Source organism: Budorcas taxicolor, chromosome 8, assembly GCF_023091745.1.
Source record: "Budorcas taxicolor isolate Tak-1 chromosome 8, Takin1.1, whole genome shotgun sequence".
NCBI lineage: Eukaryota > Metazoa > Chordata > Mammalia > Artiodactyla > Bovidae > Budorcas > Budorcas taxicolor.
In genome coordinates, this window is record NC_068917.1 from 104303065 (window position 1) to 104322273 (window position 19209).

The following is a 19209-nucleotide window of genomic DNA, read 5'->3' on the forward strand; positions in this document are numbered from 1 at the left end:
CTGGGTAACTATACATGTGGAGGGGAAACTGGTTGGCTTCATGGTGGACATGGGGGCCCAATACTCAGTCCTTACTCCTCGTCAAGTGAGAGAATTTCTTGGGACTGTTGGGTATTGCAGGCTATGGATCTTGGGGTTTGCTGAAAGGGCCCGGCCATTATATGAAGGGAGCAGAGAGAGTAAAAACTGGACTTGGACTGAGCCAATGAAACAGGCATTTCAAGAACTTCAGCAGGCTCTGCTGAAAGCCCTGGCCCTTGCTCTCCCTAACCCGTCTAAGCCCTTCCAACTGTTTGTGGATAAAAAACTGGGAGTAGGAAAGGGAGTCTTGACGCAGCAATGGGGGCCTTGGAAGCGACCTGTAGCCTACCTCTCTAAAAGACTGGACCCAGTGGCCATGGGGTGGCCACCCTGCCTCCAGATCATCGCAGCCACTGCTCTCCTGGTCCATGATGCCAACAAGTTAACATATGGACAACAGCTCCTGGTCTACACTCCCCATGCCATTAAAGAGATTCTCAAGCAGCCCTCGGAGACTGTAAAACCCCCATATTGACTGTGGGATTGCCACCCCCGGAAATGGGAACCTTGCCCCTGACCCCCGAGTATTCCTCTTCCGATCTAAGCTGGATTCAAGAAAATGCCAACTGTCTGGAGGGCAAAGACAGATGGTATCGAGACCAAAATGACAACTTGTTGCTTCTGGCTAACTTGGGTGGACACCTTTGCACGCACCTACATCAGACCACCCATCTGGGAGAAAAAAAGACTCTAGCACTCTTACAGACAGCACATCTGCAGTTTCCCCGACAAAAGGCAACTATACAAGACATAGTCCATGCCTGTATGGCATGCCAGATGATGAGACCAGGAAAAGGACAGCACATGGGTATAAGGTACCGGGGAGAAAGGCCGGGACATCACTGGGAGATAGATTTTACAGAGCTAAGGTCAGGCAAGTATGGGTACCGTTATCTGTTAGTTCTGGTCGATACTTTCTCTGGGTGGGTGGAAGCATATCCCACTAAGAGGGAAACAGCAACAATGGTAGCTAAAACACTCCTAGAAGAGATAGTGCCTGGGTTTGGGCTGCCGGTAACTATTGGCTCTGATAATGGACCTGCTTTTGTGAGTCAAATTGTTCAGGGACTGGCCTTAGCTCTGGGGACCAAATGGAAACTACATTGCGAATACAATCCCCAGAGCTCAGGACAGGTAGAAAGAATGAATTGGACTCTAAAAGAAACTTTGGCAAAACTGGCAATAGAGACTGGTGGGGACTGGGTGACTCTCCTTCCCTTCACTCTCTTCCGAGTGCGTAATACCCCCTACAAGTTAAACCTAACCCCCTTTGAAACTGTTTATGGGGGGCCCCCTCCAGTGTGTCCTATCTTCAAGGGAAGAATCCAGCGGCCTCCTTCATTGCGGCAGTTCCAAAAAGCTCTATTGGCCTTAAGCAAGGTGCATGTGCCCATCTGGACTTTACTCAAAAAAATCCATAAAGGCCAAGAGAAGGGAACAATTCCTTCACACAACATTGGTCCGGGGGACTGGGTTTGGGTCAAATGGCATCAAGTCAAGACATTAGAGCCCAGATGGAAGGGCCCTTATGTTGTTCTTCTTACTACCCCTACTGCCCTGAAGGTGGATGGCATTGGACCTTGGGTGCACTGTAACCACATGCGCTGTGCCATTCCAGAAGAACAAGAAGAGGCCCAGAGAAAATGGAAGGTGACACCACATCCCTCCAACCCTTTAAAGATGAAGCTCACCTGTCAACAGGACCCAGACGAATCACCCTGGACCCTCAGATAGAGGAAGATTCCTCTATATGATCAAGAGACAGGGGGGAATGTTGGGACCTGACCTGAGCCATGACAGGCTCAACAGGCCACACTAGGCCTAGGCCTCAGGTTCTTGTAAGCATGAGTCATAATTCTAGGAAGCCCCACCAAGGTCCCCGATGACGCCAAGGTTAAGTCAATCACCACAATGACCCAAGGTTGAGTCAATCACCACACGCCAACTACACAATTGCTGAGACAAAAGACCACCTGTATATAAGCAGCTGTGATTCAGAGCTCGGGGCTCTCGTCAAGACTCCACTGTGCTGGATGAGACTTGAGCCCTAGCTCGAGCTAGCAATAAACCCCTTTATGCTTTTGCATTGCTGTGGACGTCTTATTCTCTCAGTTTTGGGGACTCAGACACTGGGCATAACAACAACGAGTTGGATGCAACTAAGTGACTTTCACTTTCTGTCACTAATAGGAAAGAGTCTCTGGTCCTTTTGCCCATTCATCTCCCCACCTTCAATAAGAGACCTGGGCCTGGAGGTGGGAGGGGGAGGTCTCAGCATAAGAGTGGAGAAGCAGGAGTAGAGGGCATGGCAGGGCAGAGGAGAAGCAAAACAAGGACATTCTAGGAATGCAGAGAAAGGACACTCCTTTCCCTTTTAGCGGAAAGTGTCAGCGTGGTGAGGCTTGGCTGTTCTGCTGCTCCAGGAAGCTTTGCCCACTACTGTCTAAAGGAAATGGCAGCCCGTTTCCCCTGTACCCACATCAAGTCTACCCATCCCCAAACCTCCAGCACATCCCCAGTATCCTGAAGACCTCTAATATTTTACCCGTCAGACCAATGTGTTCTATTTCCAAATGAAATCATGACTTTTTACAACTTTGTAGAGAACAGTAGGTAAAAAAACTAAAACTTTTAATAACTCTGTTTCATCCATATTTTCAGATCCTGTTCTTTCTCTATGTCAAAATCCAATATAAGCTGACTTAGCCCAAATATACACAATTACACATTTTTAGTTAATACCATTTAATCAAGAATATTAGGAAATCTTTTAAAATATTTCAATAGTCACTGGCCTGTACCATATCTGTGAATCATCTCTCCCTCCCATCTTTCTACACCTCTGATTGTGTGCATGAACTCATTACCTGGGGGAAGTGGGCCGGTTCTGTTGTATACAGAGATGGCCCCACATATAGCAATTCTTCCAAATTTCTTCATCTGGGTGATAACAGCATTGGAAAACTCTCCTCCCACCTAGCAGACAGGGAAACAAAAACCAAAACCTTTAAATAAACCCTACCAGGTTCAGAGGAATCATTAAGTCACAATCATCATTTCACAATACTTGTTTTAGCAGCAATAACACTTATTAAGTTAGTATGGCAGGGCTGAAAACTGAATTTAGAAAAAGACTTTTTAGAAACTGGGCATTTTTATTTGACTGTAGGAACATAACTTATACATTTTGCTTTATTATATTTTGGGGTTTTCTTATCAGTTGAATAATCTCATTTTCCTTATCCAGAAGTATGGGAAAATAACTCAGAAGCCATATAAAGAACAAAGTTGGAGGACTCATAATTTCCGATCTCAAAATGTACTACAAAGCTATATTAATCAAGACAGGGTGAGAACAGAAACAGCTCAACAGTACTAAACTGAAAGTGCAAAAGTGAGCCCTCACATTTGTTGTCAATTGATTTCTGAGAAGAGCGCCAAAATAATTCAACAGGAGAAAAAACATCTTTTTAACAAATGGTGCAGAACAACTGTAGGCATCTACAAAGAAAAGAATTAAATCGGACTTCTTCCTCACAGGATACACAAAAAGTAACTTAAAATGTGTTATAGGCCTAAATGTAACAGCTAAAATGATTAAGCTCTTAGGTAAAAAAACATGAGTAAACCCTTTGTGACCTTGGATAAGGCGAAGCCTTCTTAAACGTGACACCAAAAGCCCAAGCAACAGAATTTGGACGTCATCAAAATTTAAATACTTTTGTGCTTTCAGGACACCATCAAGAAAGTAAAAGAAAAAAAAAAAACAACTTAAAAGCAACTTACAGAATAAGAGAAAATATTTGCAAACCATATACAGGAGGTATTTTAATTAAAAATATACTAATATATTCCATATTTGAGAGTTGGATTACTTGCTAAAATTTATTTATAACTCCAGAATCAATATTCAGAGCTTTCTCTGGTCATTCACAGACATAGTTCCCAGCTAAGGTCAAAAAAGGCCAAGGGTCTGCTTTCTTTTTTCAACTCTCATGCGGAGATTACCGGAAGATGAAGACAGTAGGGGGCAGTGCCGAATGGTTCAAGAAGCTCCAGTTCTGGGGCCGGTTGGATGGGGTATGAATCTCAGCTGTGGGAGGGATTAGTTGTGGCAGAGACTCAGACAAGTTACTTAACACTTTTTAACCTCACTTAAAAAAAAGAAAGAAAGAAAGAAAATAGAAGCTACGAGAAGTACTTAAGATTATAATCCATGTAAGATACGTGCATGTATGTGTATGCTTCCAGTTGGACCAATGGTTCAGTGTTTGTGGCAACTTTGTAGAATATAACAACCAGGAATACTGAGAATTGACTGTATCTGATAAGGGACTTGTATCCAGAATATATATAAAAAACTGACAACAGATAACCCAACTGAAAGTTGGTGAAGGATTTAAGCAAACATTTCTTCAAAGAAGACATACAAATGGCCACTAAGCACATGAAAAGAAATTCAATATCATTAGTGACTGAAGAAATGCAAATTAAAACCTCAACAAATTATCACTCCAAACTCACTGGAATAGCCACAATCAAGATGACAGATAATAAATACGGTAAAGATTTGGGAAAATTGAAACCCTCATGATTGCTGGTGAGAATGTAAAATAGTGCAGCCATTTCGCAAAATAATATGGCAGTTCCTCAATCACTGCAGATGGTGACTGCAGCCACGAAATTAAAAGACGCTTACTGCTTGGAAGAAAAGTTATGACCAACCTAGATAGCATATTCAAAAGCAGAGACATTACTTTGCCAACAAAGGTCCATCTAGTCAAAGCTATGGTTTTTCTAGTAGTCAGGTATGGATGTGAGAGTTGGACTATAAAGAAAGCTGAGCACTGAAGAATTGATGCTTTTGAACTGTGGTGCTGGAGAAGTCTCTTGAGAGTCCCTTGGACTGCAAGGAGATCCAACCAGTCCATCCTAAAGGAAATCAGTCCTGAATATTCATTGGAAGGACTGATGTTGAAGCTGAAACTCCAATACTTTGGCCACCTGATGCAAAGAACTGACTTGTTGGAAAAGACCCTGGTACTGGGAAAGATTGAAGGCGGGAGAAGGGGACGACAGAGGATGAGATGGTTGGATGGCATCATCGACTCAAAGGACATGAGTTTGAGTAAACTCCAGAGTTGGTGATGGACAGGGAGGCCTGGCGTGCTGCAGTCGGTCAGGTAGCAAAGGGTTGGACATGACTGAGCGGCTGAACTGAACTGATGGCAGTTCCCCAAAATGTTAAACGTGGTGATACCATATGACCTGACAATTCTACTTGTAGTCAAGAGAAATGAACATTTATATCCACACAAAAACTGCATATGAATGATCAAAATAACCTTATACTTAATAGCCAAGTGTGAATGACTCATCTGCCGTTCTACTGATGGATGATTGATAAAACGTGGTGTATCCATACAATGGAATATTTTGGCCATAAAAAGCAATGAAGCAACACTGAAAATCAACTACATTTCAATAAAAAAATGTGTAAAAAGGAATGAAATACTGATAAACAGGCTACAACATGGGTGGATTTTGAAAACATGTTAAGTGTAAGAAGCCAGTCACCAAAGATCACTTCAGGGGGACTGACTGCTACTGAGCACAGCATTTCTTTTTGGAGTGATGAAAATGTTCTAAAATTGTGCAAAGAGTTGTACAATTCTGTGAATACACTAAAAATATCAAGTCTTATACTTTTAATGGGTAAATTATATCTCAGTAAAGCTGTTTTTTATTTTTTTTGTTGTTGTTACATGCCTTCAAAAATTTTTTTAAATTATTTATTTATTTGGCTGCACTCGGTCTTAGTTATGGCATGTGGGATCTGTAGTGGTGGCATGTGACCTCTTATCTGTGGGGTCTAATTCCCTGACCAGGAATCAAACCCAGGCCCCTTGCACTGGGTGCAGGGAGTCTTTGCCATTGAGCCACCAGGAAAGTCCCAATAAAGCTGTTTTGTTTGTTTGTTTGTTTGTTTGTTTGTTTTAAAAAGGGCATATGGGCTTTCTGCATATATTTTTAGATGGAAACTCTAGAAGTAGATTTCCTGGTATAGTACTTTGTTACTTTGTTAGTAAGTCAGATAGTAAGTCTAATTTATACTTACATTATCAAAATAACAATCATAACCCTCGGGAGCAGCTACTTTCAGAGCTTCTTCCAAAGACTTCACTGTTTTGTAGTTAAAGGCAACATCAAATCCATGCTTTTTAAGCCAAGCAACTTTTTCATCAGACCCTGCTGTTCCAACAACTTTGCAGCCCTAAATGGGGAGAAAAATGGTAACCATTTATAAACCACAACCAGGGCCAACTATATCCTCCTAGACTGGAAAGGCCAGGTTCCCCCAGAACACCCTCCTAGGTATTGAGTCACATATATAATGTCTAGGTCTATTGACCCTAGAGGTGAGATTAGTCCCTAAACTAGCCTATGATACAACCCAAATGTAACTTCAGCTTGCCTCTGCCCACCCAACAGCTCCGTCCTACGTTTAGGTGGTTGGCAGCTCTTTTCAACCTGCTGGCTTGACAGCCTACTCATCTGACTCTCCTGTTTCTTCATGTTGGGGCTTCTTGCTTGCAGTGACTTCCATGCTACCTCTTGGTGCAGTGGCACTTTGGACGGTAATTTTGGCTCAGCCCTGTAACTCTCACATCATAGAGAGACCTCTTGGTAACTGCCCCATATTCTGTGATTTAGCCCAAAGCGTTGGACTAGATGCTGCCTAATCATAGAGGAAGTAGCGTGCATTCAGCTTGAGAATAGAGATTATATTGGTTGAAAGTTCTATTCTGAATGCATCGTGAAGACCAGAATATCAGCCTCTGTTCACTTTCACCTGGACTGGGTACATACATGTATGTATCTGCACAAACAGCTGCCATATAGTTTTTCCACTCATTCCTGATTCAAGAAGAAATGATTTTGCGCAGTCTCTATCCTTGGTCCTTGTTCCTTCTAAACATACACTCTCATGGGCTGATCTCATTTATTCTTACCACCTCACTGCCACCTTCCTACAGATGATTCCCTTGTCTCTTAACTGCAGCCAGGCCTCTACCCTAGTTCCAAATCAGTATTTCTGAAGACCTCTACTAATCTACACTTGGATAGCCCGTGGAGCCTCATAATCAGTGTGTCTGAAGTGGAATGTATTTTTTCCCTTGCTTCTTACTTGGTGTTCCTTCTCTGTTCTCTGTTGTAGTGAGTGATACTCAGTTACCCAGTTAACCAGACCTGACACACATGAGTCGTAGGAGATGCTTGCTTTCCGCCCTCTTCTATCCACATCCAATCACCAGGTTTTATTCTTTTTCACCAAATATCCTTAAAAGCTACTTCTGACTTTTTGTCTTCACTGTCAGTCTATCATAATTTTCATCTGGATTACTGTAAGAGCCTCCTAATTTGACTTCTTGTTCCTAGCATCATGTCCCTATGAACTGTTCTCCTCCAAAGGCCAAGGTGATTTCTCTAAAATGAAGGGTTAAGCATGTCACTCCTCTAAGGATTAAGCACTGACTTCTTAGCATAGCAGTCACTAGTGAAGCTTCTAAAAGAACAGGTTTAAGGATAAGTCCTATCAAACTTTTGAAATAAAAATTCCTTTAAAAAAAATTATTTTTTTAGCCATACCATGTGGCGTGAGGGCTCATACTTCCCTGACCAGGGACTGAAGCTGGATCCTCAGCAGAGAAAGCACAGGGTCCTAACCATAAGGCCATCAGGGAATTCCTCCCCTCAAAAAATCCCTTAAAATTTTAATAAAACATTTAAAATTTGAATTTTGGAAATATTACTAATTCATTTTATAAGTCTAGTGTAACCCAAAACTAAACACTGATATGTTCCAAATTTTAAACCAAACTCACCTATGAGTGTAGATGCAAAAATTCTATGTATAATGTCATTAGATCAATTCCAAAAGTATAAATTTAATATATACCATAGGTAAATAAAGATTATTCCAGAATGCTATTATGGCTTCAGATTAGGAAACTAACATAATTCTTTAACTGCAAAGTATAATAAAATTCAACATTTATTCTTATTTATTTACTTCTTTAAATAAATTTCTGCAACCACTATGATAGCCTCATCTATTTGTATTCCAAGTGCCCATCAGCACTGGATACCAGCCTGAACACTTGGCTGTTGGTCATAGCCCTGTATTCATCTGTATTCTCCCTAACTCTTTCACTAGAAACCAGGCCCTGAAACTATGTCCTACATCCACCCTCTGGCAAAGGATCAACCAAACCAGATCACCTTGGGACATTTCTATAACGTGGTACATCCTGACCACATCTGAGCTGCCTGATGTCTTGTACTCCCACTATCAGATCAGATCTCTTGAGCAAAAACACCTGTCCGTATCAGAGCCAGTGTTTCCAAGGCCTGGGTGCCTCCCATGAGTTAGTTCCCAAGCGAGGGCCCCACTGCTCTGGGCTGACTGCACTAAGCTTTGAAATGGGGCCATAGGGGCAATGACTCTTGGTTGGCTGATCAAGTCCCTTCTTCAGTTGTTTGGGGCAATCACAAAGAAAGGAGATTAAGCTGTAACAAGAAACATTCAGTAAAAACTACGAGAATAGTTCACAAACTCACTACTGTAGCAGAGTCCACTCCTGACGCGATACCTGCAATGTTATCAAATAACAACGTTCAGGTCATCATTGCTGCACCATTTTCCCTGTTCCCCCCGTTTCTCAGTCATTCCCAATATCCAACTTCTACAAGAGGTCAACTAGACCAAACTCCCGGAGATGAGGCAAGGTCTGCTGTGTCCACTGCTACATTCCCAGTGCACACTGTGGGTGTCAAGTGAGTGGTTGTTATGGAGGAAGCCACTTACCTTGAGCTTAGCGATCTGCCCCACAACAGAGCCCACTGCCCCTGCTGCTGCACTAACCAGCACTGTTTCTCCACCCTTCACTCCACAGATGTCAAACAGGCCAAAGTAGGCTGTTAGGCTGAGGGAAGAAAAGCAAGACTATGTGGATAAATTTGTTTCTTTCCTCTGTATCTCATTTATTTATCCCTGAAGACCTTCTCAGCAGCCCACTGCCATGGGTCCAGGTAAAAGACAGAAAATATAGGAAATGGATAGTACCAGCTACCAATGGTCCACTTCCTCCTTCTTTACCTCTAGGAGAGGAACAAAGATGATGGGAACTATGGATGGAACAGTGAGGTGGCTCAAAAAGAGCAGTGTCTTGTCCATCTCCAGGCCAGGTTTCAAGGGTGAAGGAAAATTGGTTCCCCTTAAACCTTAGGGATCCTAGAACAGACAGCTTATGCCTCATGCCCATGTAAGTTCTAGGGAGACGATGAGCTTTATGGGGAAAGCCTCCATGTCATCATGGCACCCTAGTCCCAGAGCAGAGATGACTGTGTGTGGATGGTATCTAGGCCTGAGGGGTCAGGGAGAAACACATTGAGTTTCCCATGCTCTGAAGTGTGAGGAAGAACTCCTACAGTTCCCCCATCTTGTTTGAAGTGAAATGCCAAGGTCAGCTGGCAGGGAAAGAACTAGTGGGCCTGCAAAGACACAGCTCAGACAGCACCAATGGGGACGAGGTGAGGGAACCACCACGCCTCAGTAGAGTCCCAGTTCAGAAGGGACGTGGCTGAGGAGTCAGTCGGAAAAGTTACGCTTTGAAGTCTCAAAGCATAAGGCTTATGACCAGCATAAGGCTAAGACAGATCAAGAGCAAGAAGTTGTCCCCACCGCTACTAGCACTGGGTTTGTGTTAGCCCCGGGAGCCTTGCATCTACCCTAAGGAGAAGACAAAGGAAATTGTAGTATGATCCTGAAATGATGTGAGAAATCACTGGTTTGACTAAGGTTTATTTTACTATATCAGCTGGAGATAGAAATGAAACACAGGAGTAGAAAATTTTCAAGTTCGATTTTTGTACCCCTGAGTCTGAGCCCATGAAACCTGTTCCATCATGGTGATTGTGGAGCCACTGGCAAAATTTCAGACAGATTCTTAGAAAGTTATTTCTGTGTAAAACAAAGCTACACGCTGGCATAACTTAAGCTTACTCAGTCTCTGATTACATTTGAGGGCCAGATACAGTTGGGCATTGAAGGGAAGCAAAGAAGGCAGACAGCACTTTTTCTGAGGACCCAAATATCTAAAGTCCCCTTGACCCAGTGCTTTTCAAAAGATAGATGGAACAACCATCTGCCTCAGAATCAACTGAAGTTTTATTAAAAATTTAGATTCCCAGTCCCACTGATTTCCGGGATATGGAAATCTGAATTTAATAGGACTCTAGGTAATTCTTATGAATGCATACAACGGGGAACCACTACCTTAATGGACGCTGATTCCAGAGTGTATGGATAAGTTAGCCTAACTCCCAGAAAGAAGCAGAAGGTATATTTCAGATAGGGTCATGCCACCCGCAACAATCCTTAGGCCCCCCTCCCCCAATATCCCTTCTAGATATTTGCAAAATCAGCCTTTAATTAGATATACTGTCTTAAGACATACAAGGTCTTTCCCAAACATCGTCTTTTAAAAGTAAACTGGAGAACCTCCCTGGTGTGGCAGTGAATAAGTATCCACCTGCCAGCGCAAGGGACATGAGTTCAATGCCTGGTCTGGAAAGATTTCACGTGCTGCAGAGCAAGTAAGCCCGTGCGCCACAGTTACTGAAGCCCGTGGACCACAGTTACTGAAGCCCATGCACTCTGGGGCCTATGAGCCTCAACAAGTGAGGCTCGTGTGCCTAGAGCCTGTGCCTCACAACAGGAAACGCCACTGCAGTGAGAAGCCCATGCACCACAAGGGACAGCAGCCTCCACTTGCTGCAACTGGAGAAAGCCTGAGGGCAGCAACAGAGACCCAGCACAACCGCCCCCCCCCACCCCCACCCAGAATTAATTTAAAAGTAATAAAAAATAAAAGAAAACTGGAGAGAAGATGGAGAAGCCAACAATAAAGAAATCCTATAGGGAAAATTTAAGGTATGCTTTGGATGAAGGGTGACTGGATAGAATCAACATGTTGGAGAGAAAAACACTTAAACTCAGCCGAAGAGGAAGACAGAGGTCCCATTGACAGAAATAATGCAATACTTTGGGAGGATGTGAAATCTTTGGAGCCTGGACAGGTGAAAGTCCCTAGGTTTCAAAGTTTAACTTCTTTCATAGATTAGCGGAAGCTCCTGGATTCTGGAAGTGTTGACCCATCCTGTTGGTAAGCAGCTTATCTAGGCAAAAATTCTCAAAGAATGGGTGATGTATTGCTAGGGGAGGCTAGAAATGTGACTTGCATAACCCCTCCCACTCAGTCTTTGAGAACCACTGTATGAAGTTGATTGGAGTAAAAACATATTCCTTAACAACTTGGAACAGGTGAATGAGAAATATACCCACAAATGAATAAATTGTCTTCTGTTTTAGAATTCAAATCTCCTAATATTTTACAAATTACTTTCTCTCCAACTAAGTCATGGGAGACTGACCCTGTGGTTTCCTCGTGTCTGCCCTCACCCCTGTGCTCCTACCCCTGGGTCACAATTTAGAGAGAAGGATGGGTGGAATAACAAGGTGAGAGGAAGTGCTGTCACTGTAGAGGGAACAGGCCAGGCAGGAAAGATCGAGAAGGGCTGTCATTCTGTTTAGTGCCAGCTATTTGCATGTAAGGAGGCATTGCTAAGTCACTTCGGTAGGGTCTGACTCTTTGCAGCCCCATGGACTGTAGCCTACCAGAGTCCTCTGTCCATGGGATTCTCCAGGCAAGAATACTAGAGTGGGTTGCCATGCCCTCCTCCAGGGAATCTTCCTGAACCAGGGATCAAACCTGTGTCTCTTAAATCTCCTGCATTGGCAGGTGGGTTCTTTACCACTAGCACCACCTGGGAGGCCCAAGAAGGCATTGGTGCTGCTGCTGCTGCTGCTGCTAAGTCGCGTCAGTCGTGTCCGACTCTGTGCAACCCCATAGATGGCAGCCCACCAGGCTCCCTTGTCCCTGGGATTCTCCAGGCAAGAACACTGGAGTGGGTTGCCATTTCCTTCTCCAATGCATGAAAGTGAAAAGTGAAAGTGAAGTCGCTCAGTCGTGTCTGACTCTAAGCATCCTCTAATCTCACAATGTTGTCTCTTGACTCTGGTACTTCTGAGGAGTTCACATTCTGAGTGTTACATGAACTTGAGATGTAAGGGATTGGTTATGCAGGAGGCTGATTCTTTCAATGAAATGAATAATATTTCATTCTCTAGAGGTCCTCCAAAAGGTTAAAAAGAAGGAGGGCAGAAGAGTGGGAAGAAGGAAAGAAGGAAGAAAAGGATCACATAACTTAGAGAAACTCTCCAGCCTAGAAAAGTTTTGGGGACTCTGAAAGGAATTCTGTCAACCTTACTTCTCCAGGGCATGAGAAGAACCTTGAGGTGCAGAGAGCAGCTGGGGCCTGGAGAGCAGACACAGGATGAACTGCTCAGGAGTCTTCCTGAAGGCCAGGCCAAGAGACACTGGGCTATTTTAAAGCTATCCACCCTGAGTGACTGTACAACTATTGTGATTCATCTCAGTTATTAAATTTCAGATGCCTTGACACCTCTGGAAACTCAGATGTTGAAAGGTGGTGAGGAATCAGAGGTGATACAGAAAGGCCAAGGTACATTGAACTCTCTCTCCCTTTTAAGCTCTGAAACAGAGGCAGATGAGTGAGGGGTGAAGGAAGACCTTTCCAGGAACTGAAGGAGCTGGTTTCTTTGTGTCACCACTTCCCGGAGGCTTGAGAGGGACCGTGCCCCCTGCTGTTCCTCACTGTCACTTCCTCCTTGTACCTGAGCCCGCCTCTCTCCCCTTCAGCCCCAAAGTGAATTCCAGCCCCTCTTCTTCCCTTCTTAGTCCCATCATCCTCTCTAATCCACTCCTGAGCTTAGAATGCCTCTTCTTGTTAATCAAGCTCTGGACCAACCATTTTGGGAAACCAAAACGTCAGGGATTCAAACGAGTGAAATATACCCATGAGACTCACCCGGGCATGCCAACCGTTCCCAGAGCCAGAGACAGTGGTAATGTGTCTGGCCACTCTGCAAGCACCTTTTCCAATTTTTCCCCATTAGAAATGGAATGCGTTGTCCAGCCAGAAGGAGCCACCACAGTAGTTCCTGGTGGGAAAGCTGCATTTTTACTTTCCACAACTCTGAAAGAGAAAGCACATCCAGACGCATGAGACCCCTTTCCTTTCAAGGGAGTTTGGATGCTGCACGGTTAGTGTCCACAAAGGGGCACTGAGCTCGATAGTCCTTGATCAAATACCCTGCCACATCTCTCCATCAGAATAGCCACTGGTCTTTCCTAGAGAAAAAAATATGGGCCATCAGAGAGGAATTCTCAACTGGTCCAGCATCTGTCCCTGTCATCACTCACTCCTCTCTAAGCAAGAGAAGTTCATCCTCCGGCTCAAGGTGACCTGGACATCAGCCTCTTCTCTTCTTCAGAGGCTGCCCTTCATCTCTTAGCCCTTCCTCTCTCTTCAGTCCTCAGCATTTCCTCTCTCACTGTCCCTCTCCCTCAGCATGGAAGTATGATCTACGTCACTATCGTCCAATCTCATCCTATATGAAGAAACCTGTTAATAGGCCATGAGACAAAAATGGATAAATAAAGAGATATATACCTTGTGCTTGGAGAGAAATATTGTAAATAAATCAGTTTCCCCTAAATGAATCTATTAAGCCATTGAAATCCCAATAAAAATCCAAATAGGATATCAATAAATGGTATTATAACTTGCCAGTCATTTGAAGTATAAACACTTTAGTCCTTGCTCCAAAATAAAAATTAAATGTCTAGAAGATAAAATATAACATACTAGAAGAAAAAGTGAATAAATATTCTAGCAATTTTGGAGGGGAGAATGCCATTCTAATCATGAAATTTTATCAGCTATGACTGGACACAAAAGAAAGGCCCAAATGTTTTCAGTACTAATATTTGTAACACATAAAAAGTTTTACAGATCAATTTAAAAGATGAAAAGACTTAAAAGAAAAAGGCAAATGACATGAATAGATAATTCACAGAAGAAAACCATTAATTTTCAAAGAGAATGTCAACATCATTAATAATGAAAGAAATGCAAATTAAATTAAACATCGAATAAGCAAGATCAGTTAAGTATCATTTATTCACCTCAGATTGCCAAGTGATAGTTAGCAATGATCATATAGTTACCAAGGAAATAGGTTCTTTAAGACACTCTTGGTAGGAAGGTATATAATTTTTTTGAAGTGAAATCTGTCGTTATCTCTTCAAATTAAAATGTACATCTTCTTTGACCTAGAATTTACACTTCTGGGGATTCAACGTAAAGCAATAGTCATCCAGGTAGGCAAAGAATACAGAGACATACTCAGATCGATGTATGCATATTCCTTGCAGAACTAGGGAGTAGATAAGTTAAATGTCAGGTATCAGTGGAATGGGCTTCTCAGGTGGCTCAGAAGTAAAGAGTCCGCCTGCCAGTGCAAGAGATGCAGTTCTGACACCTGATCTGGGAAGATCCCCTGCAGTAGGAAATGGCAACCCACTCCAGTATTCTTACCTGAGAACCCACGGACAGAAGAACCAGGAGGACTACAATCCATGGGGGCTGCAAAGAGTAGGACTTAGAGACTGAACAACGATAAAAACAATGGAGTAATCTGCAAGCCTTTAAGAGGTAAGTGGTATATTTATACACTGCCAACAAAAGATAGCCATCACATATTGAGGAAAAGCAATTTGCTGAAGGGCTTTTAATCCCCTTAAAGATTATAAATATTAGTACATGTACTGAACAATTTTGGAAATAATAACATATTAATGACAGTCATCTCTAAGGTTCAGATGATGGGGGAACTTTCAGTTTCCAATATATACACTTTTATCTTATTTGAATTTTTATAATAATCAGGAACTGCATGAATACACTTTTTTTTTAGTACTTAAAAGTAAGGATAGCAAAGCTAAGTTGCAATGATAAGAATTTCACCTTCTTCCCTCCCTTACATTCTTTCTCCAAGAAAGGGAAGTCGCTCAGTCATGTCCGACTCTCTGAGACCCCATGGACTGTAGCCTCCCAGTGTCCTCCGCCCATGGGATTTTCCAGGCAAGAATACTGGAGTGGGTTGCCATTTCCTTCTCCAGGGGATCTTCCCAACCCAGGGATCGAACCCACGTCTCCTTCATTGCAGGCAGATGCTTTACCATCTGAGCCACCAGGGAAGCCCTCAAAAGTAAGGATAGCAAAGCTAAGTTGCAATTATAAGAATTTTACCTTCTTCCCTCCCCATCAGCTAGTCAGGAAAAGGACAGATTTCCCAAGTAATTTCCGAGGTTGAACAGTGAGTGACTCACGCTACCTGAAGAAATTGTAGGAGTGATGGACAGAAACAGGGCCCAGCAGGAGGTAAAGGGGAGACATATTTTCCAAACACTAGGACAAAAGGATATCACTACCTGGCCACTTGCTCTCCCATCATCATGTCACCCTCCTTCAAGTTTTTTGCCATAATTCTGAAACAAAACAAAACCATTCTTAACATATAGGAGCATCTGGGAGAAAATGGTCTTAAGTTTCAAGCCAAATGGAAAACCACTAGGAAAGTGTATATAAAACTAAAACCCAGCCACATGAGGGCAGTACAACTTGGTGGAATGGGGGAGGGAGGCTGTTACAGGCATTCTGATCTGGTAGTATTTTTCTGTGAAATGAACATGAGAATCTTACCATCATGCTCAATTGTGGCTGAATTTCTACCAATGCCTTTGAAAACATAACCCAGGTACCACTGGGCACTTGTGACCCAAAACACTAGACATGCAAAAATAAATGCTAATTAATATCTGGAAATACATTTTTCACTTTAGATTTGAATCTCTATCAATCAACTGTGAAAAAAAATATTTAAAAGAATGATGACTGCATTGTTCACCTAGGCAAAAAGTTATTGAGTCAGTGGCCAATGAAAGCTTTTATCCCCTCCCCACCCCGAATTGCTTACTAAGTACACACAGTTTAGTCAGCTGCGGATTACCTAAATTACAAGAATATATGTAAAGGAAAGGCAAGAAAATCTAATTTTAGTCTCAGCCATCTTCCTCTACCCAAATTATTTGCCAACAGTGACATGGAGAAACTGGAGTTTGGCTTATTTCTTCTTTTAGTGTTTTGGGAAGCAATTCTGATGAATGATGAGGGGCAAATTGAACACAATAAGACAGGGGATGCTTATAAAATAAAGGGGCCAGTGTTGTCTACCACCATTCTGCATAGACTTTTGCCTGAAAAAGATGAGCATCTGTGAATCCCATCACTGACATCATACTCTGAGAAATGGGGAAGTGACAGTGTTTTGAATCAGCTGGATTATTCTAAAATATTGCCCATGGCAAGGTAGTATCTGATGCACAACATAAGAATTTTCCAGAGGAAAATAATACCTCATGTAAGGATCCACAGTGAAGTACAAAGCTTCCAGCAGGACCTCTGCAAAATAAAGCATTCCACAGGCAATTAGAAACCTTGGCCTTGTGCCTTATATCTGGCCTTCTCAAAGAACAAAGACAGTCTTTCTGCTTCAGGCTTATGCTCTCATCTGTGCTTTCTGGATGTTTTCTTGTTTGTTTTTTGTTTTAGAATTAATTTTGAACATTTATTCTCATCATTACAGTTTGATATATACAGACATCAGACATAAAAGTAAACATTGGGAAGCACACATATATTTCCATTCTGAAAGAAGTCATGTTATATTTACAGAAAAAAATGCAGCAAATATTAAGGTATTCAAAGTAATTTTTTGACAATTCAGATGTGGCATACTTACAATAAAAGTATAAGTTTTAAAATAATTAAATAATTTTCATAGAATTATAAAAGTACTGAGATAAAGAGACCCTGAAACTCACAAGAACATTTTCCTATGCTATTGAATACAAGGGTAATTCTATAAAAAGTCCCAAAATAAAGCTAATATTTTCCCACTCTGAAGTATATTAAATTACCGTACCAAAATATTAAAATGAACATGCAATGTGGAAGCTGTACCAAAGAAAACAGTATTAAAGTCCTGAATATTGACAACTGTCTGCACAATATGTCTTAGGTGAAAAATATGAAAAATGAGCTTTCTAAAAGAGCCGATGGAATGGATATATCTGCAGAGAAAGAGAATAAAGCCTTTTCATTCGATCATTTTCAAATGTAACTGTGAAAAAGAAAAAAAAATCTAATATAAGTTTTTAAAGTATTAGCTTATGAATAAAAATGTGGAGTGGTGCATTCTTCATGCATTTCGATTTTTAAACTGATGCTATGATCATTGTAGTAAAATAGATAGCAACTTCTAGACCCCAAAACTGTAGTAAGAAATCCACTCCCTCTTTCTCTTTCTCAAACAAGAAGTCATCTTAGAAAATGGAAAGAAGAAACAGTGACGTGTGAATTTAAAACAACACAGTACTATAATGTGGCAAAAAAATCATAAAAACAGCAGCGTGTGAAATTCAAGACTATTTTCTTAAAGCAAACTTTAAGAACTTAAGGCTGAACCATAAGAACACTGCTTGGTCATACCGGTCTATTATTCAACTCCTGAAAATAATGACTTTTTAGAGAGGCGCTTGTGTTTATGATATCCCCATGATTAAATGTATACTCAAATTTGTGTTTTAAAACATATATTGAGGGGCTTCCATGGCAGTCTAGTTAAGACTTAACCTTCCAAAGCAGGGGGCTAAGATCCCATATGCTTTGGGGCCAAAAAACCAAAGCATAAAACAGAGGTAATAATGTAATAAATTCAACAAAAGACTTTAAAATTGGTCCACATTAAAAAAAAATCTTTAAAAAAGACACATTTAAAATATAAATATTACACAGATAGTAGAATAAGAGTATTCCAGTATCTCTAACACAAAATGGTATGTTATTTAGCATGTTAACCTATGCTACTGACAATTAATTTTATCCCAATTGTATAAAAGCCATCATGTAGGACTTTTTTGAGTACATTAATCTCAAAACATTCCTAAACAAGATAAAACACACAGACACTTGAGTATAGATTATTAGTGACAAAAAGCAGAGACTACGATCACATGACTAAGGGTCTTTACATATAAACTTGAGGTCCTTACATATAAATATGAGGTCTTTCACTGATTCAAATATAGAAGTAAGAGCGGAAGAGTTGACACACTGGAAAAGACCCTGATGCTGGGAAAGATGGAGGGCAAAAGAAGCAGGTGACAGAGGATGAGATGGTTGGATGGCATCACTGACTCAATGGACATGAATTTGAGCAAACTCCAGGAGTCTTTACATATAAACTTGCAGTCTTTCACTTACCCAAACATGGAAGTAAGGACTATTTACGAAACTTTGACAAGAAAATAAAATCTCCAAGAAATTTCACAGCAAAGATTTTTCACAAAATGCTGTACATCTTGACTAAAGTTTTACAAATGTCCAAGTTATAGCTATTTGAATTCTAATTCTCCCCCTTTCTCCACTCCAGTATAACCCACAACCCTTACTGATAGTCCAATAATATCCTCTATGCAAAACTCACTGCTCACCTTGAGATTCAGAGCATCAAAAATGGTTATAATTTCAAAATTGTCCAGTTTATAGTGTACATTTTACAGCGCCACAGATGATGTCAAGAGTTTAGATATCTCTGGCACTATTTCATTCAATAATATTAACCAATAAGAATGCATAGAATTTGAATATCTCATTGGAAGTCACAGTAGCATTTAAAAAAAAACCAAAATACTTCAGAAGCATTTTCATGTTTTAAATTGTGAAACATTTAAACTGTCAAATTCACTAGGAAAAAAATGTCACACACACACTTTTATCGCCCTGTGAGAACAAAGCATCAGACAGTTGCTCCTGAGACACATTAGGGCTTTTTTCTTTTCTTTTTAAAAGAAACTGTTACTGAGCCCAAGCTCGTTCTGCTCGCCAGAGGGTGGAGGGGCTCAGCTCACTCTGGCACTGACCAAGGGTGAAGCAAAGCCGCTGTTGCACCCAAGTAGAAAGATGGGACACAAGAAATCGGCCAGGTCTCAGGAAGTAACGGGCTCCTCTGGCAAG

The 19209-nt window shown here is 41.6% G+C and overlaps 1 protein-coding gene across 1 annotated transcript in view; it reads right to left on the minus strand.

Annotated features, from left to right (window-relative positions):
• Nucleotides 1-19209, minus strand: part of PTGR1 (prostaglandin reductase 1) — a 35982-nt gene that overhangs the window by 7806 nt on the left and 8967 nt on the right. Inside the window, exons 3-8 of the mRNA XM_052644848.1 lie at nt 16548-16593; nt 15564-15620; nt 13096-13263; nt 8951-9068; nt 6200-6355; nt 2949-3057 (exon numbers count right to left, since the gene is read on the minus strand). Coding sequence (XP_052500808.1) covers nt 2949-3057; nt 6200-6355; nt 8951-9068; nt 13096-13263; nt 15564-15620; nt 16548-16593 — 654 coding nt within the window. The remainder of the gene's footprint in view (nt 1-2948; nt 3058-6199; nt 6356-8950; nt 9069-13095; nt 13264-15563; nt 15621-16547; nt 16594-19209) is intronic.